Here is a 22,158-nt window from a genome sequence, read left to right as displayed (position 1 = left end):
GCAGGCTGGCATCCGTGGTCACCAGGACCCAGTCCTGAATGCCGAATCTGCGGCCCTCTAGAAGATGAGCACTCTGCAACCACCACAGGATGGATACCCTTGTCCTTGGTGACAGGGTTATCCGCTGATGCATCTGAAAATGCGACCCGGACCATTTGTCCAGTAGGTTCCACTGGAAAGTTCTTGCGTGGAATCTAACGAATGGGATTGCTTCGTAGGAAGCCACCATTTTTTCCCAGAAACCTTGTGCATTGATGCACTGAGACTTGGTTCGGTTTTAGGAGGTTCCTGATTAGCTCGGATAACTCCCTGGCTTTCTCTTCCGGGAGAAACACCTTTTTTCTGGACTGTGTCCAGGATCATCCCTAGGAACAGAAGACAAGTCGTCGGAACCAGCTGCGATTTTGGAATATTGAGAACCCAATCGTGCTGCCGCAACACTACCTGAGATAGTGCTACACCGACCTCCAACTGTTCCCTGGATCTTACCCTTATCAGGGAATCGTCCAAGTAAGGGATAACTAAAATTTCCTTCCTTCGAAGGGATATCATTTCGTCCATTACCTTGGTAAAGACCCGGGGTGCCGTGGACCATCCCTACGGCAGCGTTCTGTACCATAAACCTGAGGTACCCTTGGTGAGAAGGGTAAATTTTGACATGAAGGTAAGCATCCTTGATGTCCCGAGACATCATGTAGTCCCCTTCTTCCAGGTTCGCAATCACTACTCTGAGTGACTCAATCTTGAATTTGAACCTCTGTATGTAAGTGTTCAAAGATTTTAGAATCGGTCTCACCGAGCCGTCTGGCTTCGGTACCACAATAGTGTGGAATAATACCCCGTTCCCTGTTGCAGGAGGGGTACCTTGATTATCACCTGCTGGGAATACAGCTTGTGAATGGCTTCCAAAACTGCCTCCCTGTCAGAGGGAGACGTCGGTAAAGCCGACTTTTGGAAACGGCGAGGGGGAGACGTCTCGAATTCCAATATGTACCCCTGAGATATTACCTGAAGGATCCAGGGGTCTACTTGCGAGTGAGCCCACTGCGCACTGAAATTCATTGAGAACGGGCCCCCACCGTGCCTGAGCTTGTAAAGCCCTAGCGTCATACTGAGGGCTTGGCAGAGGCGGGAAAGGGTTTCTGTTCCTGGGAACTGGCTGATCTCTGCAGCCTTTTTCCTCTCCCTCTGTCACGAGCAGAAAAGAGGAACCTTTTGTCCGCTTGCCAACAAAGGACTGCGCCTGATAATACGGCGTCTTATTTTGAGAGGCGACCTGGGGTACAAACGTGGATTTCCCAGCTGTTGCCGTGGCCACCAGGTCTAAAAGACCGACCCCAAATGTCCCCTTTCAAAGGCAATACTTCCAAATGCCGTTTGGAATCCGCATCACCTGACCATTTTACTGGTAGAATTGGACAACGCACTTATACTTGATGCCAGTCAGCAATTATTCCGCTGTGCATCATGCATATATAGAAATGCATCTTTTAAATGCTCTATAGGCAATAATATACTATCCTTATCTAGGATATCAATATTTCCAGTCAGGGAATCCGACCATGCCAACCCAGCACTGCACCTCCAGGCTGAGGCGATAGCTGGTCGCAGTATAACACCAGTATGTGTGTAAATACCTTTTTTGGATACCCTCCTGCTTTCTATCAGCAGGATCCTTAAGGGCGGCCATCTCATGAGAGGGTAGAGCCCTTGTTCTTACAAGCGTGTGAGCGCCTTATCCCCCCTAGGGGGTGTTTCCCAACGCATCCTAACCTCTGGCGGGAAAGGGTATGCAGCCAATACTTTTTAAGAAATTATTAATTGTTATCGGGGGGAAACCCACGCATCATCACACACCTCATTTTATTTCTCAGATTCAGGAAAACTACAGGTAGTTTTTCCCTCACCGAACATAATACCCCTTTTTTTTTTTTTTTTTGGTGGTACTCGTATTATCAGAAATGTATAAAAACATTTTCCATTGTCTCAATCATGTAACGTGTGGCCCTACTGGAAATCACGGTTGTCTCTTCACCGTCGACACAGGAGTCAGTATCCGTGTCGGCGTCTGTATCTGCCATCTGAGGTAACGGCCGCTTTAGAGCCCCTGACGGCCTATGAGACGTCTGGACAGGCACAAGCTGAGTAGCCGGCTGTCTCATGTCAACCACTGTTTTTTTATATAGAGCTGACACTGTCACGTAATTTTCAACAGTACATCCACTCAGGTGTCGACCCCCTAGGGGGTGACATCACTGTTACAGACACTCTGCTCCATCTCCACATCATTTTTCTCCTCATACATGTCGACACAAACGTACCGACACACAGCACACACACAGGGAATGCTCTGATAAGAGGACAGGACCCCACTAGCCCTTTGGGGAGACAGAGGGAGAGTATGCCAGCACACACCAGAGCGCTATATATATATATATATACAGGGATAACCTTATATAAGTGTTTTTCCCCTTATAGCTGCTGTATGTTTTAATACTGCGCCTAATTAGTGCCCCCCTCTCTTTTTTTAACCCTTTCTGTCTGCAGGGAAGAGCCAGGGAGCTTCCCTCCAACTGAGCTGTGAGGGAAAATGGCGCCAGTGTGCTGAGAAGATAGGCTCCACCCCCTTTTCGGCGGCCTTATCTCCCGGTTTTTTGTATATTCTGGCAGGGGTTAAATGCATCCATATAGCCCAGGAGCTATATGTGATGCATTTTTTGCCATGTAAGGTATTTCTGTCATGTTTTATTGCGTCTCAGGGCGCCCCCCCCCAGCGCCCTGCACCCTCAGTGACCGGAGTATGAAGTGTGCTGAGAGCAATGGCGCACAGCTGCAGTGCTGTGCGCTACCTTATTGAAGACAGGAACGTCTTCTGCCGCCGATTTGTCCGGACCTCTTCGCTCTTCTGGCTCTGTAAGGGGGCCGGCGGCGCGGCTCCGGGACCCATCCAGGCTGGACCTGTGATCGTCCCTCTGGAGCTAATGTCCAGTAGCCAAGAAGCCCAATCCACTCTGCACGCAGGTGAGTTCGCTTCTTCTCCCCTTAGTCCCACGATGCAGTGAGCCTGTTGCCAGCAGGTCTCACTGAAAATAACAAACCTAAACTAAAACTTTCACTAAGAAGCTCAGGAGAGCCCCTAGTGTGCACCCTTCTCGTCGGGCACAGAAATCTAACTGAGGCTTGGAGGAGGGTCATAGGGGGAGGAGCCAGTGCACACCAGTTAGTCCTAAAGCTTTCTTTAGATGTGCCCAGTCTCCTGCGGAGCCGCTATTCCCCATGGTCCTTACGGAGTCCCCAGCATCCACTTAGGACGTTCGAGAAACTACATTTAGATCCCAAGGTGCCACTGGAGGCACAAAAGGAGGCTGTATATACAGTACCCCTTTCACAAACGTCTGAACTTCAGGGACTGAAGCTAGTTCTTTTTGGAAGAAAATTGACAGGGCCGAAATTTGAACCTTAATGGACCCCCATTTCAGGCCCATAGACACTCCTGTTTGCAGGAAATGTAGGAATCGACCTAGTTGAAAATTCCTCCGTCGGGGCCTTACTGGCCTCACACCACGCAACATATTTTCGCCAAATGCGGTGATAATGTTTTGCGGTTATATCTTTCCTGGCTTTGATCAGGATAGGGATGACTTCATCCGGAATGCCTATTTTCCTTGCCGTCAAGGATCCGGCGTTCAACCGCCCTGCCGTTAAACGCAGCCGCGGTAAGTCTTGGAACAGACAGGGTCCTTGCTGGAGCAGGTCCCTTCTTAGAGGTAGAGGCCACGGATCCTCCGTGAGCATCTCTTGAAGTTCCGGTTACCAAGTCCTTCTTGGCCAATCCGGAGCCACGAATATAGTGCTTACTCCTCTCCATCTTATAATTCTCAGTACCTTGGTTATGAGAGGCAGAGGAGGGAACACATACACTGACTGGTACACCCACTGTGTTACCAGAGCGTCTACAGCTATTGCCTGAGGGTCCCTTGACCTGGCGCAATACTTGTAGAGTTTTATAAACATGTGGAAGACTTCTGGGTAAAGTCCCCACTCTCCCGGGTGGAGGTCGTGTCTGCTGAGGAAGTCTGCTTCCCAGTTGTCCACTCCCGGAATGAATACTGCTGACAGTGCTATCACATGATTTTCCGCCCAGCGAAGAATCCTTGCAGCTTCTGCCATTGCCCTTCTGCTTCTTGTGTCACCCTGTCTGTTTACGTGGGTGACTGCCGTGATGTTGTCCGAATGGATCAACTCCGGGTGACCTTGAAGCAGAGGTCTTGCTGAGCTTAGAGCATTGTAAATGGCCCTTAGCTTCAGGATATTTATGTGAAGTGATGTCTCCAGGCTTGACCATAAGCTCTGGAAATTCCTTCCCTGTGTGACTGCTCCCCAGCCTTGCAGGCTGGCATCCGTGGTCACCAGGACCCAGTCCTGAATGTGCGGCCCTCTAGAAGATGAGCACTCTGCAACCACCACAGGAGAGACACCCTTGTGCTTGGTGACAGGGTTATCCGCTGATGCATCTGAAGATGCGACCCAGACCATTTGTCCAGCAGGTCCCACTGGAAAGTTCTTGCGAGGAATCTGCCGCATGGGATTGCTTCATAGGAAGCCACCATTTTTCCCAGAACCATCTCATTGATGTACTGAGACTTGGCTCGGTTATAGGAGGTTCCCGACTAGCTCGGATAACTCCCTGACTTTCTCCTCCGGGAGAAACACCTTTTTCTGAACTGTGTCCAGGATCATCCCTAAGAACAGAAGACGAGTCGTCGGAATCAGCTGCGATTTTGGAATATTGAGAATCCAATCGTGCTGCCGCAACACTACCTGAGATAGTGCTACACCGACCTCCAACTGTTCCCTGGATCTTACCCTTATCAGGGAATCGTCCAAGTAAGGGATAACTAAAATTCCCTTCCTTCGAAGGAGTATCATCATTTCGGCCATTACCTTGGTAAAGACCCGGGGTGCCGTGGACCATCCATACGGCAGCGTCTGAAACTGATAGTGACAGTTCTGTACCATAAACCTGAGGTACCCTTGGTGAGAAGGGTAAATTGGGATATGAAGGTAAGCATCCTTGATGTCCCGAGACATCATGTAGTCCTCTTCTTCCAGGTTCGCAATCACTGCTCTGAGTGACTCAATCTTGAATTTGAACCTCTGTATGTAAGTGTTCAAAGATTTTAGATTTAGAATCGGTCTCACCGAGCCGTCCGGCTTCGGTACCACAACAGTGTGGAATAATACCCCGTTCCCTGTTGCAGGAGGGGTACCTTGATTATCACCTGCTGGGAATACAGCTTGTGAATGGCTTCCAAAACTGTCTCCCTGTCAGAAGGAGACATCGGTAAAGCCGACTTTAGGAAACGGCGAGGGGGAGACGTCTCGAATTCCAATTTGTACCCCTGAGATATCACCTGAAGGATCCAGGGGTCTACTTGCGAGTGAGCCCACTGCGCACTGAAATTCATTGAGACGGGCCCCCACCGTGCCTGATTCTGCTTGTAAAGCCCCAGCGTCATACGGAGGGCTTGGCAGAGGCGGGAGAGGGTTTCTGTTCCTGGGAACTGGCTGATTTCTGCAGCCTTTTTCCTCTCCCTCTGTCACGGGGCAGAAATGAGGAACCTTTTGCCCGCTTGCCTACGAAAAGACTGCGCCTGATAATACGGCGTCTTCTCATGTTGAGAGGCGACCTGGGGTACAAACGTGGATTTCCCAGCTGTTGCCGTGGCCACCAGGTCTGAAAGACCGACCCCAAATAACTCCTCCCCTTAATAAGGCAATCCTTCCAAATGCCGTTTGGAATCCGCATCACCTGACCACTGTCGTGTCCATAACCCTCTACTGGTAGAAATGGACATTGCACTTAGACTTGATGCCAGTCGGCAAATATTCCGCTGTGCATCAGGCATATATAGAAATGCATCTTTTAAATGCTCTATAGGCAATAATATACTGTCCCTATCTAGGGTATCAATATTTTCAGTCAGGGAATCCGACCACGCCAACCCAGCACTGCACATCCAGGCTGAGGCGATTGCTGGTCGCAGTATAACACCAGTATGTGTGTAAATACCTTTTAGGATGCCCTCCTGCTTTCTATCAGCAGGATCCTTAAGGGCGGCCATCTCAGGAGAGGGTAGAGCCCTTGTTCTTACAAGCGTGTGAGCGCTTTATCCACCCTAGGGGGTGTTTCCCAACGCACCCTAACCTCTGGCGGTAAAGGATATAATGCCAATAACATTTTTGAAATTATCAGTTGTTATCGGGGGAAAACCACGCATCATCACACACCTCATTTAATTTCTCAGATTCAGGAAAACTACAGGTAGTTTTTCCTCACCGAACATAATACCCCTTTTTGGTGGTACTCGTATTATCAGAAATGTGTAAAACATTTTTCATTGCCTCAATCATGTAACGTGTGGCCCTACTGGAAGTCACATTTGTCTCTTCACCGTCGACACTGGAGTCAGTATCCGTGTCGGCGTCTATATCTGCCATCTGAGGTAACGGGCGCTTTAGAGCCCCTGACGGCCTATGAGACGTCTGGACAGGCACAAGCTGAGTAGCCGGCTGTCTCATGTCAACCACTGTCTTTTATACAGAGCTGACACTGTTACGTAATTGACTGCAGGGGAGAGCCAGGGAGCTTCCCTCCAACGGAGCTGTGAGGGAAAATGGCGCCAGTGTGCTGAGGAGATAAGGCCGCCGATAAGGGGGCGGAGCCTATCTCCCGTTTTTCTATGTATTCTGGCAGGGGTTAAATTCATCCATATAGCCCAGGAGCTATATGTGATGCATTTTTTTGCCATCCAAGGTGTTTTTATTGCGTCTCAGGGCGCCCCCCCCCCCCCAGCGCCCTGCACCCTCAGTGACCGGAGTGTGAAGTGTGCTGAGAGCAATGGCGCACAGCTGCAGTGCTGTGCGCTACCTTGTTGAAGACAGGACGTCTTCTGCCGCCGATTTTCCGGACCTCTTCTGTCTTCTGGCTCTGTAAGGGGCCGGCGGCGCGGCTCTGGGACCCATCCATGGCTGGGCCTGTGATCGTCCCTCTGGAGCTCATGTCTAGTAGCCTAAGAAGCCCAATCCACTCTGCACGCAGGTGAGTTCGCTTCTTCTCCCCTTAGTCCCTCGATGCAGTGAGCCTGTTGCCAGCAGGTCTCACTGAAAATAAAAAACCTAAAACTAAACTTTTCACTAAGCAGCTCAGGAGAGCCACCTAGTGTGCACCCTTCTCGTTCGGGCACAAAAATCTAACTGAGGCTTGGAGGAGGGTCATAGGGGGAGGAGCCAGTGCACACCAGGTAGTTCTAAAGCTTTACTTTTGTGCCCAGTCTCCTGCGGAGCCGCTATTCCCCATGGTCCTTACGGAGTCCCCAGCATCCACTTAGGACGTTAGAGAAAAATCTTTAGCTTTCATTAGCTAGGTTTTAAATGCCAGGCCCTTAACGCCAACCGAGGAAGTTCCTCGTGTAGAAACGGAACTTGTTGCAGCAGGTCTGGATGAAATGGAAGACGCCATCCTGGACTTCTCGACGTTTGTAGAACATCAGCATAACACAACCTGCATTGCCAGTCTGGACCCACTAGGATGACCATCACCCGTTGATAATAGTACCCAGTTTTGGCACAAACAGAACGCTTCCACCAAACAGAAGATTCCAAGGGAACGATTTGATTTTAAATCTGCATTTAAAGTGCGGATCCAAAAGGGCCCTTTGAGCTCACACAGCCGTAGCGGAAATGCTGGAAGCCATTTGAGCACAGTCTTGCAAGGCCTCACACACATTCAGCTGCACCACAAAGCTATTCCAATTACAGTAGGGAATCCATTGACGAATCAATGTAAAACTCCCGGCAATGAGTTTGTCGGCCTAAATTCCCGTAGCGCAAGCTACCCATGCAGAGGTTAGTAAAGGTCAGATAACGTCCCCAGAACCTATAAAAATGAACTTCAGACATCCCTGAAAAGGAATAGGTGTGTGTTGAGCTAAAAACACCACAGCAGCATCAACCTTGGGAGGCAGTTCCACTTGGACACATGATCCGCTAGAAGTGGCTTAAGTGAAACAAATTTGCAAGGAAAAGATAACTTCTTATCTAGCGCCTTCCAGGTCTACTCAATTAGATTGGAGAGATCCAATTGGAGAGATTTCACTTGGGAACACATATCTAAACAGTCTAGAGAGCGGTGCAAAGTAGCAATGAGTCCTTCCACGCCGCAACTCGAAGACAACTCTAGGTCCTCACCCTCTGGGACGTCAGTTTTCGCAAGTTCACTTTTTTTTTCCTATAAAACCTCTAACAGAGCCCTTGAAGGAAGAAGACCCTTGTATGACTCGTGCCGATGAGGAAACTTTTGCAAACCCTGATGCTGTACGGTCCCCAGTATGGAACCAGGGTAGGACCTGCCCTGGCTGAGAACCTACTCTAATAGGGGGAGAGAATCCTGCCCCTGAAATGAGTTAACTACCAAAGCTTTAACTTTTTTTTCCTTCTTGAGCACAACCAGCTTTACCAGGTTGGACACTGACCTAATCAGAGCCTGAGCCCATGCAGGCTCCACCATGGCTGATGCAGCAACCCCCTGATGCCTGTGTCTAAAAAAAAATAAGATTTTACTTACCGATAAATCTATTTCTCGGAGTCCGTAGTGGATGCTGGGGTTCCTGAAAGGACCATGGGGAATAGCGGCTCCGCAGGAGACAGGGCACAAAAAGTAAAGCTTTTTCCGATCAGGTGGTGTGCACTGGCTCCTCCCCCTATGACCCTCCTCCAGACTCCAGTTAGGTACTGTGCCCGGACGAGCGTACACAATAAGGGAGGATTTTGAATCCCGGGTAAGACTCATACCAGCCACACCAATCACACCGTACAACTTGTGATCTAAACCCAGTTAACAGTATGATAACAGCGGAGCCTCTGAAAGATGGCTTCCTTCAACAATAACCCGAATTAGTTAACAATAACTATGTACAATTTATGCAGATAATCCGCACTTGGGATGGGCGCCCAGCATCCACTACGGACTCCGAGAAATAGATTTATCGGTAAGTAAAATCTTATTTTCTCTATCGTCCTAGTGGATGCTGGGGTTCCTGAAAGGACCATGGGGATTATACCAAAGCTCCCAAACGGGCGGGAGAGTGCGGATGACTCTGCAGCACCGAATGAGAGAACTCCAGGTCCTCCTTAGCCAGAGTATCAAATTTGTAAAATTTTACAAACGTGTTCTCCCCTGACCACGTAGCTGCTCGGCAAAGTTGTAATGCCGAGACCCCTCGGGCAGCCGCCCAAGATGAGCCCACCTTCCTTGTGGAGTGGGCCTTTACAGATTTAGGCTGTGGCAGGCCTGCCACAGAATGTGCAAGCTGGATTGTGCTACAGATCCAACGAGCAATCGTCTGCTTAGACGCCGGAGCACCCATCTTGTTGGGTGCATACAATATAAACAACGAGTCAGATTTTCTGACTCCAGCTGTCCTTGCAATATATATTTTTAATGCTCTGACAACGTCCAGTAACTTGGAGTCCTCCAAGTCACTTGTAGCCGCAGGCACTACAATAGGCTGGTTCAGATGAAATGCTGACACCACCTTAGGGAGAAAATGCGGACGAGTCCGCAGTTCTGCCCTGTCCGAATGGAAAATCAGATATGGGCTTTTGTAAGATAAAGCTGCCAATTCTGACACTCTCCTGGCAGAAGCCAGGGCTATAAGCATGGTCACTTTCCATGTGAGATATTTCAAATCCACCTTTTTTAGTGGTTCAAACCAATGAGATTTTAGGAAATCCAAAACCACATTGAGATCCCACGGTGCCACTGGAGGCACCACAGGAGGCTGTATATGCAGCACTCCCTTAACAAAGGTCTGGACTTCAGGGACTGAAGCCAATTCTTTTTGAAAGAAAATCGACAGGGCCGAAATTTGAACCTTAAGAGATCCCAATTTGAGACCCATTGACAATCCTGATTGCAGGAAATGTAGGAATCGACCCAGTTGAAATTCCTCCGTCGGAGCACTCCGATCTTCGCACCACGCAACATATTTTCGCCAAATTCGGTGATAATGTTGCACGGTTACTTCCTTCCTTGCTTTAATCAAAGTAGGAATGACTTCTTCCGGCATGCCTTTTTCCTTTAGGATCCGGCGTTCAACCGCCATGCCGTCAAACGCAGCCGCGGTAAGTCTTGAAACAGACAGGGACCCTGCTGAAGCAAGTCCCTCCTTAGAGGTAGAGGCCACGGATCTTCCGTGATCATCTCTTGAAGTTCCGGGTACCAAGTCCTTCTTGGCCAATCCGGAACCACTAGTATCGTTCTTACGCCTCTTTGCCGTATAATTCTCAATACTTTTGGTATGAGAGGCAGAGGAGGAAACACATACACCGACTGGTACACCCAAGGCGTTACCAGCGCGTCCACAGCTATTGCCTGCGGATCTCTTGACCTGGCGCAATACCTGTCCAGTTTTTTGTTGAGGTGAGACGCCATCATGTCCACCATTGGTCTTTCCCAACGGGTTACCAGCATGTGGAAGACTTCTGGATGAAGTCCCCACTCTCCCGGGTGAAGATCGTGTCTGCTGAGGAAGTCTGCTTCCCAGTTGTCCACTCCCGGGATGAACACTGCTGACAGTGCTATCACATGATTCTCTGCCCAGCGAAGAATCCTTGCAGCTTCTGCCATTGCACTCCTGCTTCTTGTGCCGCCCTGTCTGTTCACATGGGCGACTGCCGTGATGTTGTCCGACTGGATCAACACCGGTTTTCCCTGAAGCAGAGGTTCTGCCTGGCTTAGAGCATTGTATATTGCTCTTAGTTCCAGAATGTTTATGTGAAGAGACGTTTCCAGGCTCGTCCATACTCCCTGGAAGTTTCTTCCTTGTGTGACTGCTCCCCAGCCTCTCAGGCTGGCGTCCGTGGTCACCAGGATCCAATCCTGTATGCCGAATCTGCGGCCCTCCAATAGATGAGCACTCTGCAACCACCACAGAAGAGACACCCTTGTCCTTGGAGACAGGGTTATCCGCAGGTGCATCTGAAGATGCGACCCTGACCATTTGTTCAACAGATCCCTTTGGAAAATTCTTGCGTGGAATCTGCCGAATGGAATTGCTTCGTAAGAAGCCACCATTTTTCCCAGGACTCTTGTGCATTGATGTACAGACACCTTTCCTGGTTTTAGGAGGTTCCTGACAAGCTCGGATAACTCCTTGGCTTTTTCCTCCGGGAGAAAAACCTTTTTCTGAACCGTGTCCAGAATCATCCCTAGGAACAGCAGACGAGTTGTCGGCATTAACTGGGATTTTGGAATATTCAGAATCCACCCGTGCTGTTTTAGCACTTCCTGAGACAGTGCTAATCCCATCTCTAGCTGTTCTCTGGACCTCGCCCTTATTAGGAGATCGTCCAAGTATGGGATAATTAATACGCCTTTTCTTCGAAGAAGAATCATCATCTCGGCCATTACCTTTGTAAAGATCCGAGGTGCCGTGGACAATCCGAACGGCAGCGTCTGAAACTGATAGTGACAGTTTTGTACAACGAACCTGAGGTACCCCTGGTGTGAGGGGTAAATTGGAACGTGGAGATACGCATCCTTGATGTCCAAGGATACCATAAAGTCCCCCTCTTCCAGGTTCGCTATCACTGCTCTGAGTGACTCCATTTTGAACTTGAACTTCTTTATGTACAGGTTCAAGGACTTCAGATTTAGAATAGGCCTTACCGAGCCATCCGGCTTCGGTACCACAAAAAGAGTGGAATAATACCCCTTCCCTTGTTGCAGAAGAGGTACCTTGACTATCACCTGCTGAGAGTACAGCTTGTGAATGGCTTCCAACACCGTCTCCCTTTCGGAGGGGGACGTTGGTAAAGCAGACTTCAGGAAACGGCGAGGTGGATCTGTCTCTAATTCCAACCTGTATCCCTGAGATATTATCTGCAGGATCCAGGGATCTACTTGCGAGTGAGCCCACTGCGCGCTGTAATTTTTGAGACGACCCCCCACGGTCCCCGAGTCCGCTTGAGAAGCCCCAGCGTCATGCTGAGGCTTTTGTAGAAGCCGGGGAGGGCTTCTGATCCTGGGAAGGAGCTGCGTGTTGCTGTCTCTTCCCTCGACCTTTGCCTCGTGGCAGATATGAATAGCCCTTTGCTCTCTTATTTTTAAAGGAACGAAAGGGCTGCGGTTGAAAAGTCGGTGCCTTTTTCTGTTGGGGAGTGACTTGAGGTAGAAAGGTGGATTTCCCGGCTGTAGCCGTGGCCACCAAATCTGATAGACCGACTCCAAATAACTCCTCCCCTTTATACGGCAAAACTTCCATATGCCGTTTTGAATCCGCATCGCCTGTCCACTGTCGCGTCCATAAAGCTCTTCTGGCCGAAATGGACATAGCACTTACCCGTGATGCCAGTGTGCATATATCCCTCTGTGCATCACGCATATAAAGAAATGCATCCTTTATTTGTTCTAACGACAGTAAAATATTGTCCCTGTCCAGGGTATCAATATTTTCAATCAGGGATTCTGACCAAACTACCCCCGCACTGCCCATCCAGGCAGTCGCTACAGCTGGTCGTAGTATAACACCTGCATGTGTGTATATACTTTTTTGGATATTTTCCATCCTCCTATCTGATGGATCTTTAAGTGCGGCCGTCTCAGGAGAGGGTAACGCCACTTGTTTAGATAAGCGTGTTAGCGCCTTGTCCACCCTAGGAGGTGTTTCCCAGCGCTCCCTAACCTCTGGCGGGAAAGGGTATAATGACAATAATTTCTTTGAAATTATCAGCTTTTTATCAGGGGCAACCCACGCTTCATTACACACGTCATTTAGTTCTTCTGATTCAGGAAAAACTATAGGTAGTTTTTTCATACCCCACATAATACCCTGTTTAGTGGTACCTGTAGTATCAGCTAAATGTAACGCCTCCTTCATTGCCAAAATCATATAACGTGTGGCCCTACTGGAAAATACGGTTGATTCGTCACCGTCACCACTGGAGTCATCGCCTGTGTCTGGGTCTGTGTCGACCGACTGAGGCAAAGGGCGTTTCACAGCCCCTGACGGTGTTTGAGTCGCCTGGACAGGCACTAATTGATTGTCCGGCCGTCTCATGTCGTCAAACGACTGCTTTAGCGTGTTGACACTATCCCGTAGTTCCATAAATAAAGGCATCCATTCTGGTGTCGACTCCCTAGGGGGTGACATCCTCATATTTGGCAATTGCTCCGCCTCCACACCAATATCGTCCTCATACATGTCGACACACACGTACCGACACACAGCAGACACACAGGGAATGCTCCTAACGAAGACAGGACCCACTAGCCCTTTGGGGAGACAGAGGGAGAGTTTGCCAGCACACACCAAAAGCGCTATATATATATCAGGGATAGCCTTATAATAAGTGCTCCCTTATAGCTGCTTTGTTATATCAAAATATCGCCATAAATGTGCCCCCCCCTCTCTGTTTTACCCTGTTTCTGTAGTGCAGTGCAGGGGAGAGACTTGGGAGCCGTCCTGACCAGCGGAGCTGTGAGAGGAAATGGCGCCGTGTGCTGAGGAGATAGGCCCCGCCCCTTTTCCGGCGGGCTCGTCTCCCGCTATTTAGAAAAATTAGGCAGGGGTTAAATATCTCCATATAGCCTCTAGGGCTATATGTGAGGTATTTTTAGCCTTTATAGGTACTCATTTGCCTCCCAGGGCGCCCCCCTCCCAGCGCCCTGCACCCTCAGTGACTGCCGTGTGAAGTGTGCTGAGAGGAAAATGGCGCACAGCTGCAGTGCTGTGCGCTACCTTTAGAAGACTGCAGGAGTCTTCAGCCGCCGATTCTGGACCTCTTCTGATTTCAGCATCTGCAAGGGGGCCGGCGGCGTGGCTCCGGTGACCATCCAGGCTGTACCTGTGATCGTCCCTCTGGAGCTTGATGTCCAGTAGCCAAGAAACCAATCCATCCTGCACGCAGGTGAGTTGACTCCTTCTCCCCTCAGTCCCTCGCTGCAGTGATCCTGTTGCCAGCAGGAATCACTGTAAAATAAAAAACCTAGCTAAACTTTCTCTAAGCAGCTCTTTAGGAGAGCCACCTAGATTGCACCCTTCTCGGCCGGGCACAAAAATCTAACTGGAGTCTGGAGGAGGGTCATAGGGGAAGGAGCCAGTGCACACCACCTGATCGGAAAAAGCTTTACTTTTTGTGCCCTGTCTCCTGCGGAGCCGCTATTCCCCATGGTCCTTTCAGGAACCCCAGCATCCACTAGGACGATAGAGAAAATCTGTAATCCGTTAGACACCCAAAGATGACTGCCATTATGTGGGTGCAGGGGGTAGCAACTTTGTTTTAAAGGTACAGTTTAGTTTAAGTGCCAACTACAGCCCCAACCTTGCTGCTAGAGAAATACTTTTTTTTTTTTTTTAGCAAATTGTTTACCCTACCAAACTTCTACACTTTTTCATGTTACATGGGATAAGTTTTAACAATCTGCTCACCTGAGTGCAAGTCCAAGATTTGTAGGCATCATGGAAGAAAAGCGCTCCAGTATCCTAGAATGCTGTGTCTTTGGCACACAGCTCAAATAGAAGTAAATGACCTGAAAATGCAAATTACGGATCACAATGGGAATGAAGTATTGCATAAATTATTTGAGATTCAGTGGGAACATTTAATGGTCAAAGAATCTTTCGAGAAGAAAGCCAAGTGATCAAAGTTTAGAGCTTCACATTTTCTTTAGGACTTTTTGTTTTATGGGAGAAGAGGGAGGTGATCGAAAACCATGGTAATCACACAAATGTGAGCAGAACTATGCCAGAAAGCTCTGTGACTTGGCAGGACTTCCCAATCACACATCAACAATATACCACTTTAGGACATCCTCCACTAGTCAGAGCATAAAATCCCCTTCTATTTGTACTAGCGCATAAAGCAGACACTATTTTACATGTTGATTTAGTTTACCACATTGTACTGCTTACATTTATAGTCAGCTAGAACTATAATGTACATGAAATTTGGCTTACATATGTTTATTTAACATTACCTCCGCTCCTCCCCCTAATTAAAAAAATATTATATTTATTTATTTTTCGTGGTAGCTGCCTGGGTGCCCTATGTATTATGTGGGGAGGTAATCGGATGGCACTCAGAGGACTTCTAATGAAGCAGAGCACCAATGCTGCGGTGGTCTGAGTGCCGCCCGATTACCTCCCCGCACTATATATATATATTTTTTTTTCATGATTTAATTCCTGCGAGTGAAAAACATGGTGTACAGTATGCAACACTTTAAGTAAGTACACTGAAGGTGAAAGCTACAGTTTGTGCCAAAACGCATTTAGTTTTACACAAGTGATAACTGGAAAGAAAGTACAATTATGCACATCTGTGGACAGCTAAGTCAATTTCTAATTAGTTCTGCGCATGTTTTATTCATATATGCACGAAACTTGCCACAATAGTCTCACAACTTGTCAAACTTTCACTACAGTAACAATCAAATCAAATGCTCATTAACACCACCTTACCAAATTATGGAATTTGTAGTTGGTCCAGTAATCAGCTGTGCTAAAAGGAGTGGGGTGCCGTGTGGGAACAGTCATTAGGCATCTGTTAACTAAATCGGTAAAATGCTTACTATCTTGAACTTTATTTCTGGATCCCACAATTTTGCTGTTAGTAAAGACAAGATAACTGAAAAGAAAAGATCCAATAAATATTACGGCACATCTACCTGTAAAATGGTGCCCATTAAAACATGCAAACAATACAAATACTCACTCCATCCAAAGCTTCTGCAGTATATCCTGCTGCATAACAGCCCCTAAAGCAGCTTCATATGCATCTGCCGCCTCCTCTGTACTTGCCTTTAGAGATTGCCACAGACTGCAAATAAGAATTTACAATAAAGTCATGTGGCTGCCTCATGGCTTTCTATCCCCTGTAAACCCCGGCGGCACAGACCATGTACTGACCGGCTATTTGGTTTTACACTTCATCATAAAATATAACATGAAAAGGATAGCCAAATCTATATCGACAACTCTTCATGAATGGTGGGCAAGTTTATTATCCCTCTAGTAAAATTCAAGTAGGAATGTCCTGTACAAGAACAAGATATTGCAATAGATCACAATAACTGCAATTCAATAAAATGCCTTAAAATTAAATAAAAATTGCACTTCTGGTTTATTGTAGCTAAGGTTCTTTAAATATTTCACAGCTGCCACCGCCTCTGAAACAATATACATCATTATCTAGGTCCACATACACCAATCCTCAAATCTTGCTAAACAGCTTGGTTTATTGCACCATGGCCTTTGTGTCTTAGCCACACAAAAATACTAATCCTAAACAGCTGGGATAGGAATAAGAATATCCTTACAGAGAGCTAAGGAACAAGGTTGATGTTACCAAAAGGGTAAATGAAAAAGGGCAGACTAGATGGGCCAAGAGGTTCTCATCTTCCATCAAATTCCATGTTTCTATGTAACTAGTACACTGTAAGCATACCAAGATGCAAAACTGGGAAAATTACTGTAGAACAATGAAGGAAAAAGTAGAAATAAGCAGCAAAGTTGAGGAAAACGTACACCATTGAGATTAAAAAAGTAAAAACAGATCTGAATATTAGTGACCCACCCACCCTATTGCATTGTTATGTTTTATCTGTGACTTTACACCAATTCCTTTGCGACAAATCCCCTTCTCCCCTATCCTAGGTACCTAATACATTATTTGCAAAGATGTACAATTAAGGAAAAAAGCAGCATAATGAAAGAAAAAGTAGCAAAGCAGAGGAAAAAGGTCACATCAGATGGAAGTGACCATAGCCATGCAACATTATGCTTAATCTGCAACAAAAAAACCCTAAGCAAAGTTAAGAAAAAAAAAGTACATGGCATGGCAATCCAGCTACATGACAAGGCATAGACTCTACAGGCCAGTACTTACCGGCAGATCAGGGGAGAGATGTGTGCTGAGCGAACTGCTCAGTACACATCTCTCCCCCCGCTCAGCACAGCGCGATGTGTGCCGAGCGTGCAGGGGGGAGGGGGGGGGGGGAGGGGGGGCACGCTCATTTCACCCAGTGGGCGAAATGAGCGACCTGCTAGATTGAGCCAATCTAGCAGCAGCGATAGCGACGCGCGGGGCTGCGCATCGCTATCGCTGTGGGGGGTACACAAGGAGAGATCTTGCTGAAAATCTAAGCAATCTAGTCAGATCTCTTAGATTATCGCTCCGTGAGTACCCCCTTTACAATCCCCTCTGGAGTACTGTGTAGATAGTGCACATGCCTCTTAACAAGATGTCCACAATTTCCTAATATTCGTTGGTGGTGGAACTATGCCACCTTGAAATACAGGGATCAGTATGATTTGCCGAAGGACGAGATGCCAGCTGTCAGTATACTAACAGCAGCATCCCGTACATCAGAATCTCAACAGTCCCCCATTAAGTCCCCTAACCCTCCCTGCTTGGTACCTAACCCTCCCCGCTTGATGCCGAAACCTGACTTTCCCGTCCCTGTTCCATAACGCTAACCCCCCTACTCCTGCCTAAACCTTAACCCCCCCCACCAGGGCACCAACAATGTGAGGTCGATTGGATGCTGGCTGTCAGTAATGTGACGCCGGCATCCAGGCAGCGCCTGTATGTAGATACAAGCATTGCGTCCTCCTTCGGGATCCCGGCATCTGTATATTGACTGCCGGGATCCAATCCGTCGGGGAGCTAACTGCTTCCCGAAATACATCCCGGGTGTTCTATTTGGTTCAAATAAGGCACGAGGGGGGTCAACTCATAGTGCCACTCAGGGGAATACTCCTTCAGAAAATCTGGTGGCTACGGACCTGTGCGGTGACACATTGGCGTGCTAGAAAAGCCTGCTCCCATCTGAGTGGATGCAGGACATAAATGGGTGCGAACGATCCGCAAGAATGGTTACGTAGCACCAGTCAGTAATAACTGCAGATTTATCAGAGGTCCTAATGCATGCAAGCTGTAAACACCCCACACAATTAACAGAGCCACCGCCACCCATTACAGTCCCTTGTTGGCATGCGATGTCCTTTGCAGTGTGGGGATTTTCTCCACACACTTAATCTTCCATCTGTCTGAAACAGTTAGGACTTCGATTTGTCGGACCAGGCTGCAATGGCCCGTCAGCTCCTGTACCCAACAAAAGAAATGGAATGTTGAACTATTTGAACTCAGATGTTACTTCGGGCCCCAGCATTCAATTTTGCTGTTCTCTGCAGCAATGTCACGTGCCGGCTGGATGGGTGCCAGATGATGCTGTCCAAGATCATCCAGAGATTTTTTGTCATCCATAGTGGTGTTGCATGCTGAATTCTTCACTGATATTGTGTGGTCACTGTACACACTTAAAATCGTTGCATCTTAAACAAATACATTTCTAGTTTATTTCAGAGATCTACTGCCCATCTCTGCGATACCTACTATTAAGCCTTGTTCAAAGTTGCTTAAATCATGATCGTTACCATCTTCACTGCGAATTATATAAGCAGCTGTCTGAGTTTTACTGCCACCAGTGTACTTAAGATGGGAGAAGTTTATTTAGTGAAAGACTAACATAGTTACTGAAGTTCAAAAGAGACATTATTACAAAACCTGGTACATTCAGTATCACATCAAAGTACTAACGAGGCCCAACCTATGAGGGGTGTGCAATAAGTTTCCTGATGTACAAAAAATATTGTTTACAAAGTGAACATTACATTTTCTCAAAGTATTCACAAAGTTGCATGTGCTCAAACCATTTGGTGAAGCCACTGGACCAGTCCGAAACAGTTAAATGTTCTACATGCTGGATGAAGGTTTCCAGTGCAGCTTTTGTTGAATCAAAAGAAATCCCACGCAACATGCACTTGATTTGAGGGTACACGAAAAAAATTGCAGGGGGCCAAATCTGGACTGTATGGCAGATTACCAAGCTAATAGATACATTCATGGACCAGAAAAACCCACCACTTTCCTGGACTTTTGGGCAGTTACATTGTCATAATGGAGAAAGGCACCACGAGTGCGAGTTCTTGGACTGTGCCTGAAAATAGCTTATGGCAAGCATTGGTTGGCAAACCAGTCCCGGTGCGGTGCTGCACAAGTGGTACAGTAGCATGATGGCCAGTCTTGGTCACAAAAACAGCAATCATCTGCTTTGCCACACTTCGCTCACGTCAGAACTTATGTAGTGGCGCACCTCCAACTGGGGTCTATTGAACCGACTGTTTGGTATTGAGGTAGAAACTGTAGATCCAGGATTCACCACCACTGATAATCTCCCAGAGTTTGAGCAACTGCCATCCAACTTGCTTGTTATGGCACCAACTCACCCGAGCCTCCTCCTACTTTAAACTCCGCTTATGGGGTGCCCAGCATCTTGCTCAGGCCAAGCTTTTCGTGGAGTATCAAGCAGATGAATCCAAATGAGATGCCTATCTCCTTCTCTTACTGGGCCACAGCCACTCTAGCATCCACCTCAACTACAGCCCGGAGGGCATCAACGTTGACATCGGTGATGGCGGATCACAGCACGCCTCGTCTTCCAGGGACAGTCTCCCATGCCCGAAATTCTGCAAATCACTCAAACCCAGCGGTTCAGGATGGTACTGCCTCCTCAAAAGCAGCTGGTAGTCAGTCAACAGCCTCCTACTGTCGCAGACCATTTTTGACGTCATAGAAGATCTTGGCTCTCCAGTGGCCTCTGTTAAGCTTCATAACAAGTTTGTGAAGGAAGTGAACATGCTAACTTTTTCAGTGTGCAGTGCTGCTTATATACGGCTCTCTGCATTGCCATTTCACAAGAACTTTAGTCAGAGGCTACAGTTCCCTATCAGACAGACTGTGTCTACTCTACCTATGCACTGCACATCTGAAATGTATTGCACACCCCTCGTATGTTACATTACAACATAGGATGTACTCAAACAATAGACATTATCTTCACAAATATTTATAAAACGAATTCTTTAAAAATTGTATTCAAATCAGTTGTAATGATGAATCCTGATGGCATCTACAGGGGTCATTAAATTAACTTACGGTTATTTAGCTTGCGGACTAAGTGCCTGGTAGCTATTCAATTACATTCCGCGACGTTCCTGCCTGGGATAAGATGCGCTAAGCTGCAGCTCCCCAGCTGACAGGCTCAATGCAGCTGTCAATTCGCAAATAGCTCAGAAGCCCTACTTAACAGAGCTTTCTGCTTGCACTTTATGTGGATGCAAGGAGAAATCCACAGTAAGCACAGCGTCAGGGCTAGCCAGGGAAATATGAAATTCCCACAAATTGAATTGCTCCTTATGTGACTACATGACACTATGGGTCAGCTAAACAGGGTCCTCCTTTATTATTTATCTGTATGAATTCTAGATCTTAATATTTAAGACCTCTTGATCCACTATTATGAAAGAGTATTAATTGTGTGTAGACAAAATAGTCCTTGTTATCTGCACTTATGAAGCATTAATGTTTGTATGTTGTCTTTATGATCCCAGTTTTGTTTTTCCACAGGGTAAACACATGCAAACCCACGCACATATAAAGGTTAGTCAATTTTTTTGATTTATATGTGAATTTCATCATTTTTATTGCACCACATTTACACATATTGCAAGAATTACAAATGTTCCATTCTTTTAATGTATGTTCTTTTATTTTTATAGGGATTGAAAAAGCCAATTTATTCTTCAGATTACTGGCCGTAGTATAAATACATTTTGGTTAGTCTCCTACTGATATTTGTAGGATTGTGTACACCAGCAGAATTTTCCAGTTCATTTTAACAAGTTTTTCCATTTCTAAGTGTTTGTTATAACTCATAATAAAACTAACACCAAAGTTATCATTCTTGGTGTTTGTGTTGGCTAAAAGTTCTTTTCTGCCCATCGTACTTTATGTTCTGTAAAATGACCTATAATCTATTGATTAGCAGTTCTGCTGACATTCATAGTACGTAAGGACTATGCATTTTATGAACACTGTTAGGATTAAGCTTTTTGTTTGATCTTTCAGTAAAATATAGTCAATTAAAGGGCAAAGTCTCTTTATTTAGATGAACTTTTTATTTACTTCATACGTGAAATCACAGTCTATGGATGGATTTTAATCATTACAAAATGGGTTTGGTTTTCCTTTTTAATGTGGTTTGCACTTCTTTCCTTTAACCAACTTTGTTGGTCTATGCCAATTCTAATAATATTTGTATATCAGAGTGTTTTAATGCTTGCAGGAAAAGGAGCTATTTACCTTCAAAACATGTCTGGTTTATAGTATTCCTGCTACAGTATAAAATGTGTATATTGCTGGAGATAGAGGGGACAGTTGCAAAATGTCCCAACATACTTTTGAAACAAATTGCAAGAGCAAATATACATTCTCCTAATTAAATAAAGGCATGCTATTGATCATGGAGTACTCAGGCACTGATGTAGATATTAACACAATCCAAGATAGAGAGCCAGTTGTCAGTATGCAATCCTACGGAGTTTAACGTAGTCTTTTTTTTTTGTTAATAAAATCATAATCCATTTCAAATAGTGAGCAGTTCTTCTATAGCTGTATAGTTATACATTTACGTAAGCGTAGGGCAACACTTTACATCTATGAGAAATGTATCCATTATCCCTGCAATAAGGTAATCAGCAAAAAATGTCAGTTTAGCATTTTAGAGGATGGCAACACTGATTACACCAGCATAAGTGATCAAACTAAACCAAAGTGGTGGATCATAGTTCTAATTTGAAACATTAAAAGGTATGTTAAAATGAGACCCAAAAGCTCACCAGAAAACAAGCCAGAGGTATGTGGTTTGAATATTTGAAATAGTAATAGGTCCATCTACTTTACATGTTGGGGCTTTGAAATCCAGTGGTACAGTGAAATTCAAGAGATATCTGAAATGGGGAAGCAAAAAAAAAAGGCTGTTACATGTGAACGGATACAGCACATATCTTGTGGAGCACCATATCCGTTATTTCCCCTCTTTCCTCAGAGTAGATACTAGAGAGACGTTTAGGAGATATATTGGGATCCTTTGCGTAAGCGGTCATGCACAATTGTGGGTTCATAGTACAGAATAACTATCACCACTTCTAAAAAGGACTGAAGGATTCCGGGAAAGTTGACAGTCGTCGGAAA

General features: G+C 46.5%; 1 protein-coding gene across 2 annotated transcripts in view; it reads right to left on the bottom strand.

The window, feature by feature from the left end:
* Positions 1 to 22,158, bottom strand: part of ZFC3H1 (zinc finger C3H1-type containing) — a 265,037-nt gene that overhangs the window by 15,915 nt on the left and 226,964 nt on the right. For both annotated transcript variants that reach the window (XM_063927461.1, XM_063927460.1), the window contains 4 exons: positions 21,804 to 21,914; positions 15,778 to 15,882; positions 15,525 to 15,690; positions 14,493 to 14,593 (listed from right to left, as the gene is read on the bottom strand). In XM_063927461.1, the coding sequence (XP_063783531.1) occupies positions 14,493 to 14,593; positions 15,525 to 15,690; positions 15,778 to 15,882; positions 21,804 to 21,914 (483 nt within the window). The remainder of the gene's footprint in view (positions 1 to 14,492; positions 14,594 to 15,524; positions 15,691 to 15,777; positions 15,883 to 21,803; positions 21,915 to 22,158) is intronic.

Source organism: Pseudophryne corroboree, chromosome 6 (assembly GCF_028390025.1).
Source record: "Pseudophryne corroboree isolate aPseCor3 chromosome 6, aPseCor3.hap2, whole genome shotgun sequence".
NCBI lineage: Eukaryota > Metazoa > Chordata > Amphibia > Anura > Myobatrachidae > Pseudophryne > Pseudophryne corroboree.
This window is presented reverse-complemented; position numbering and strand designations above follow the sequence as displayed.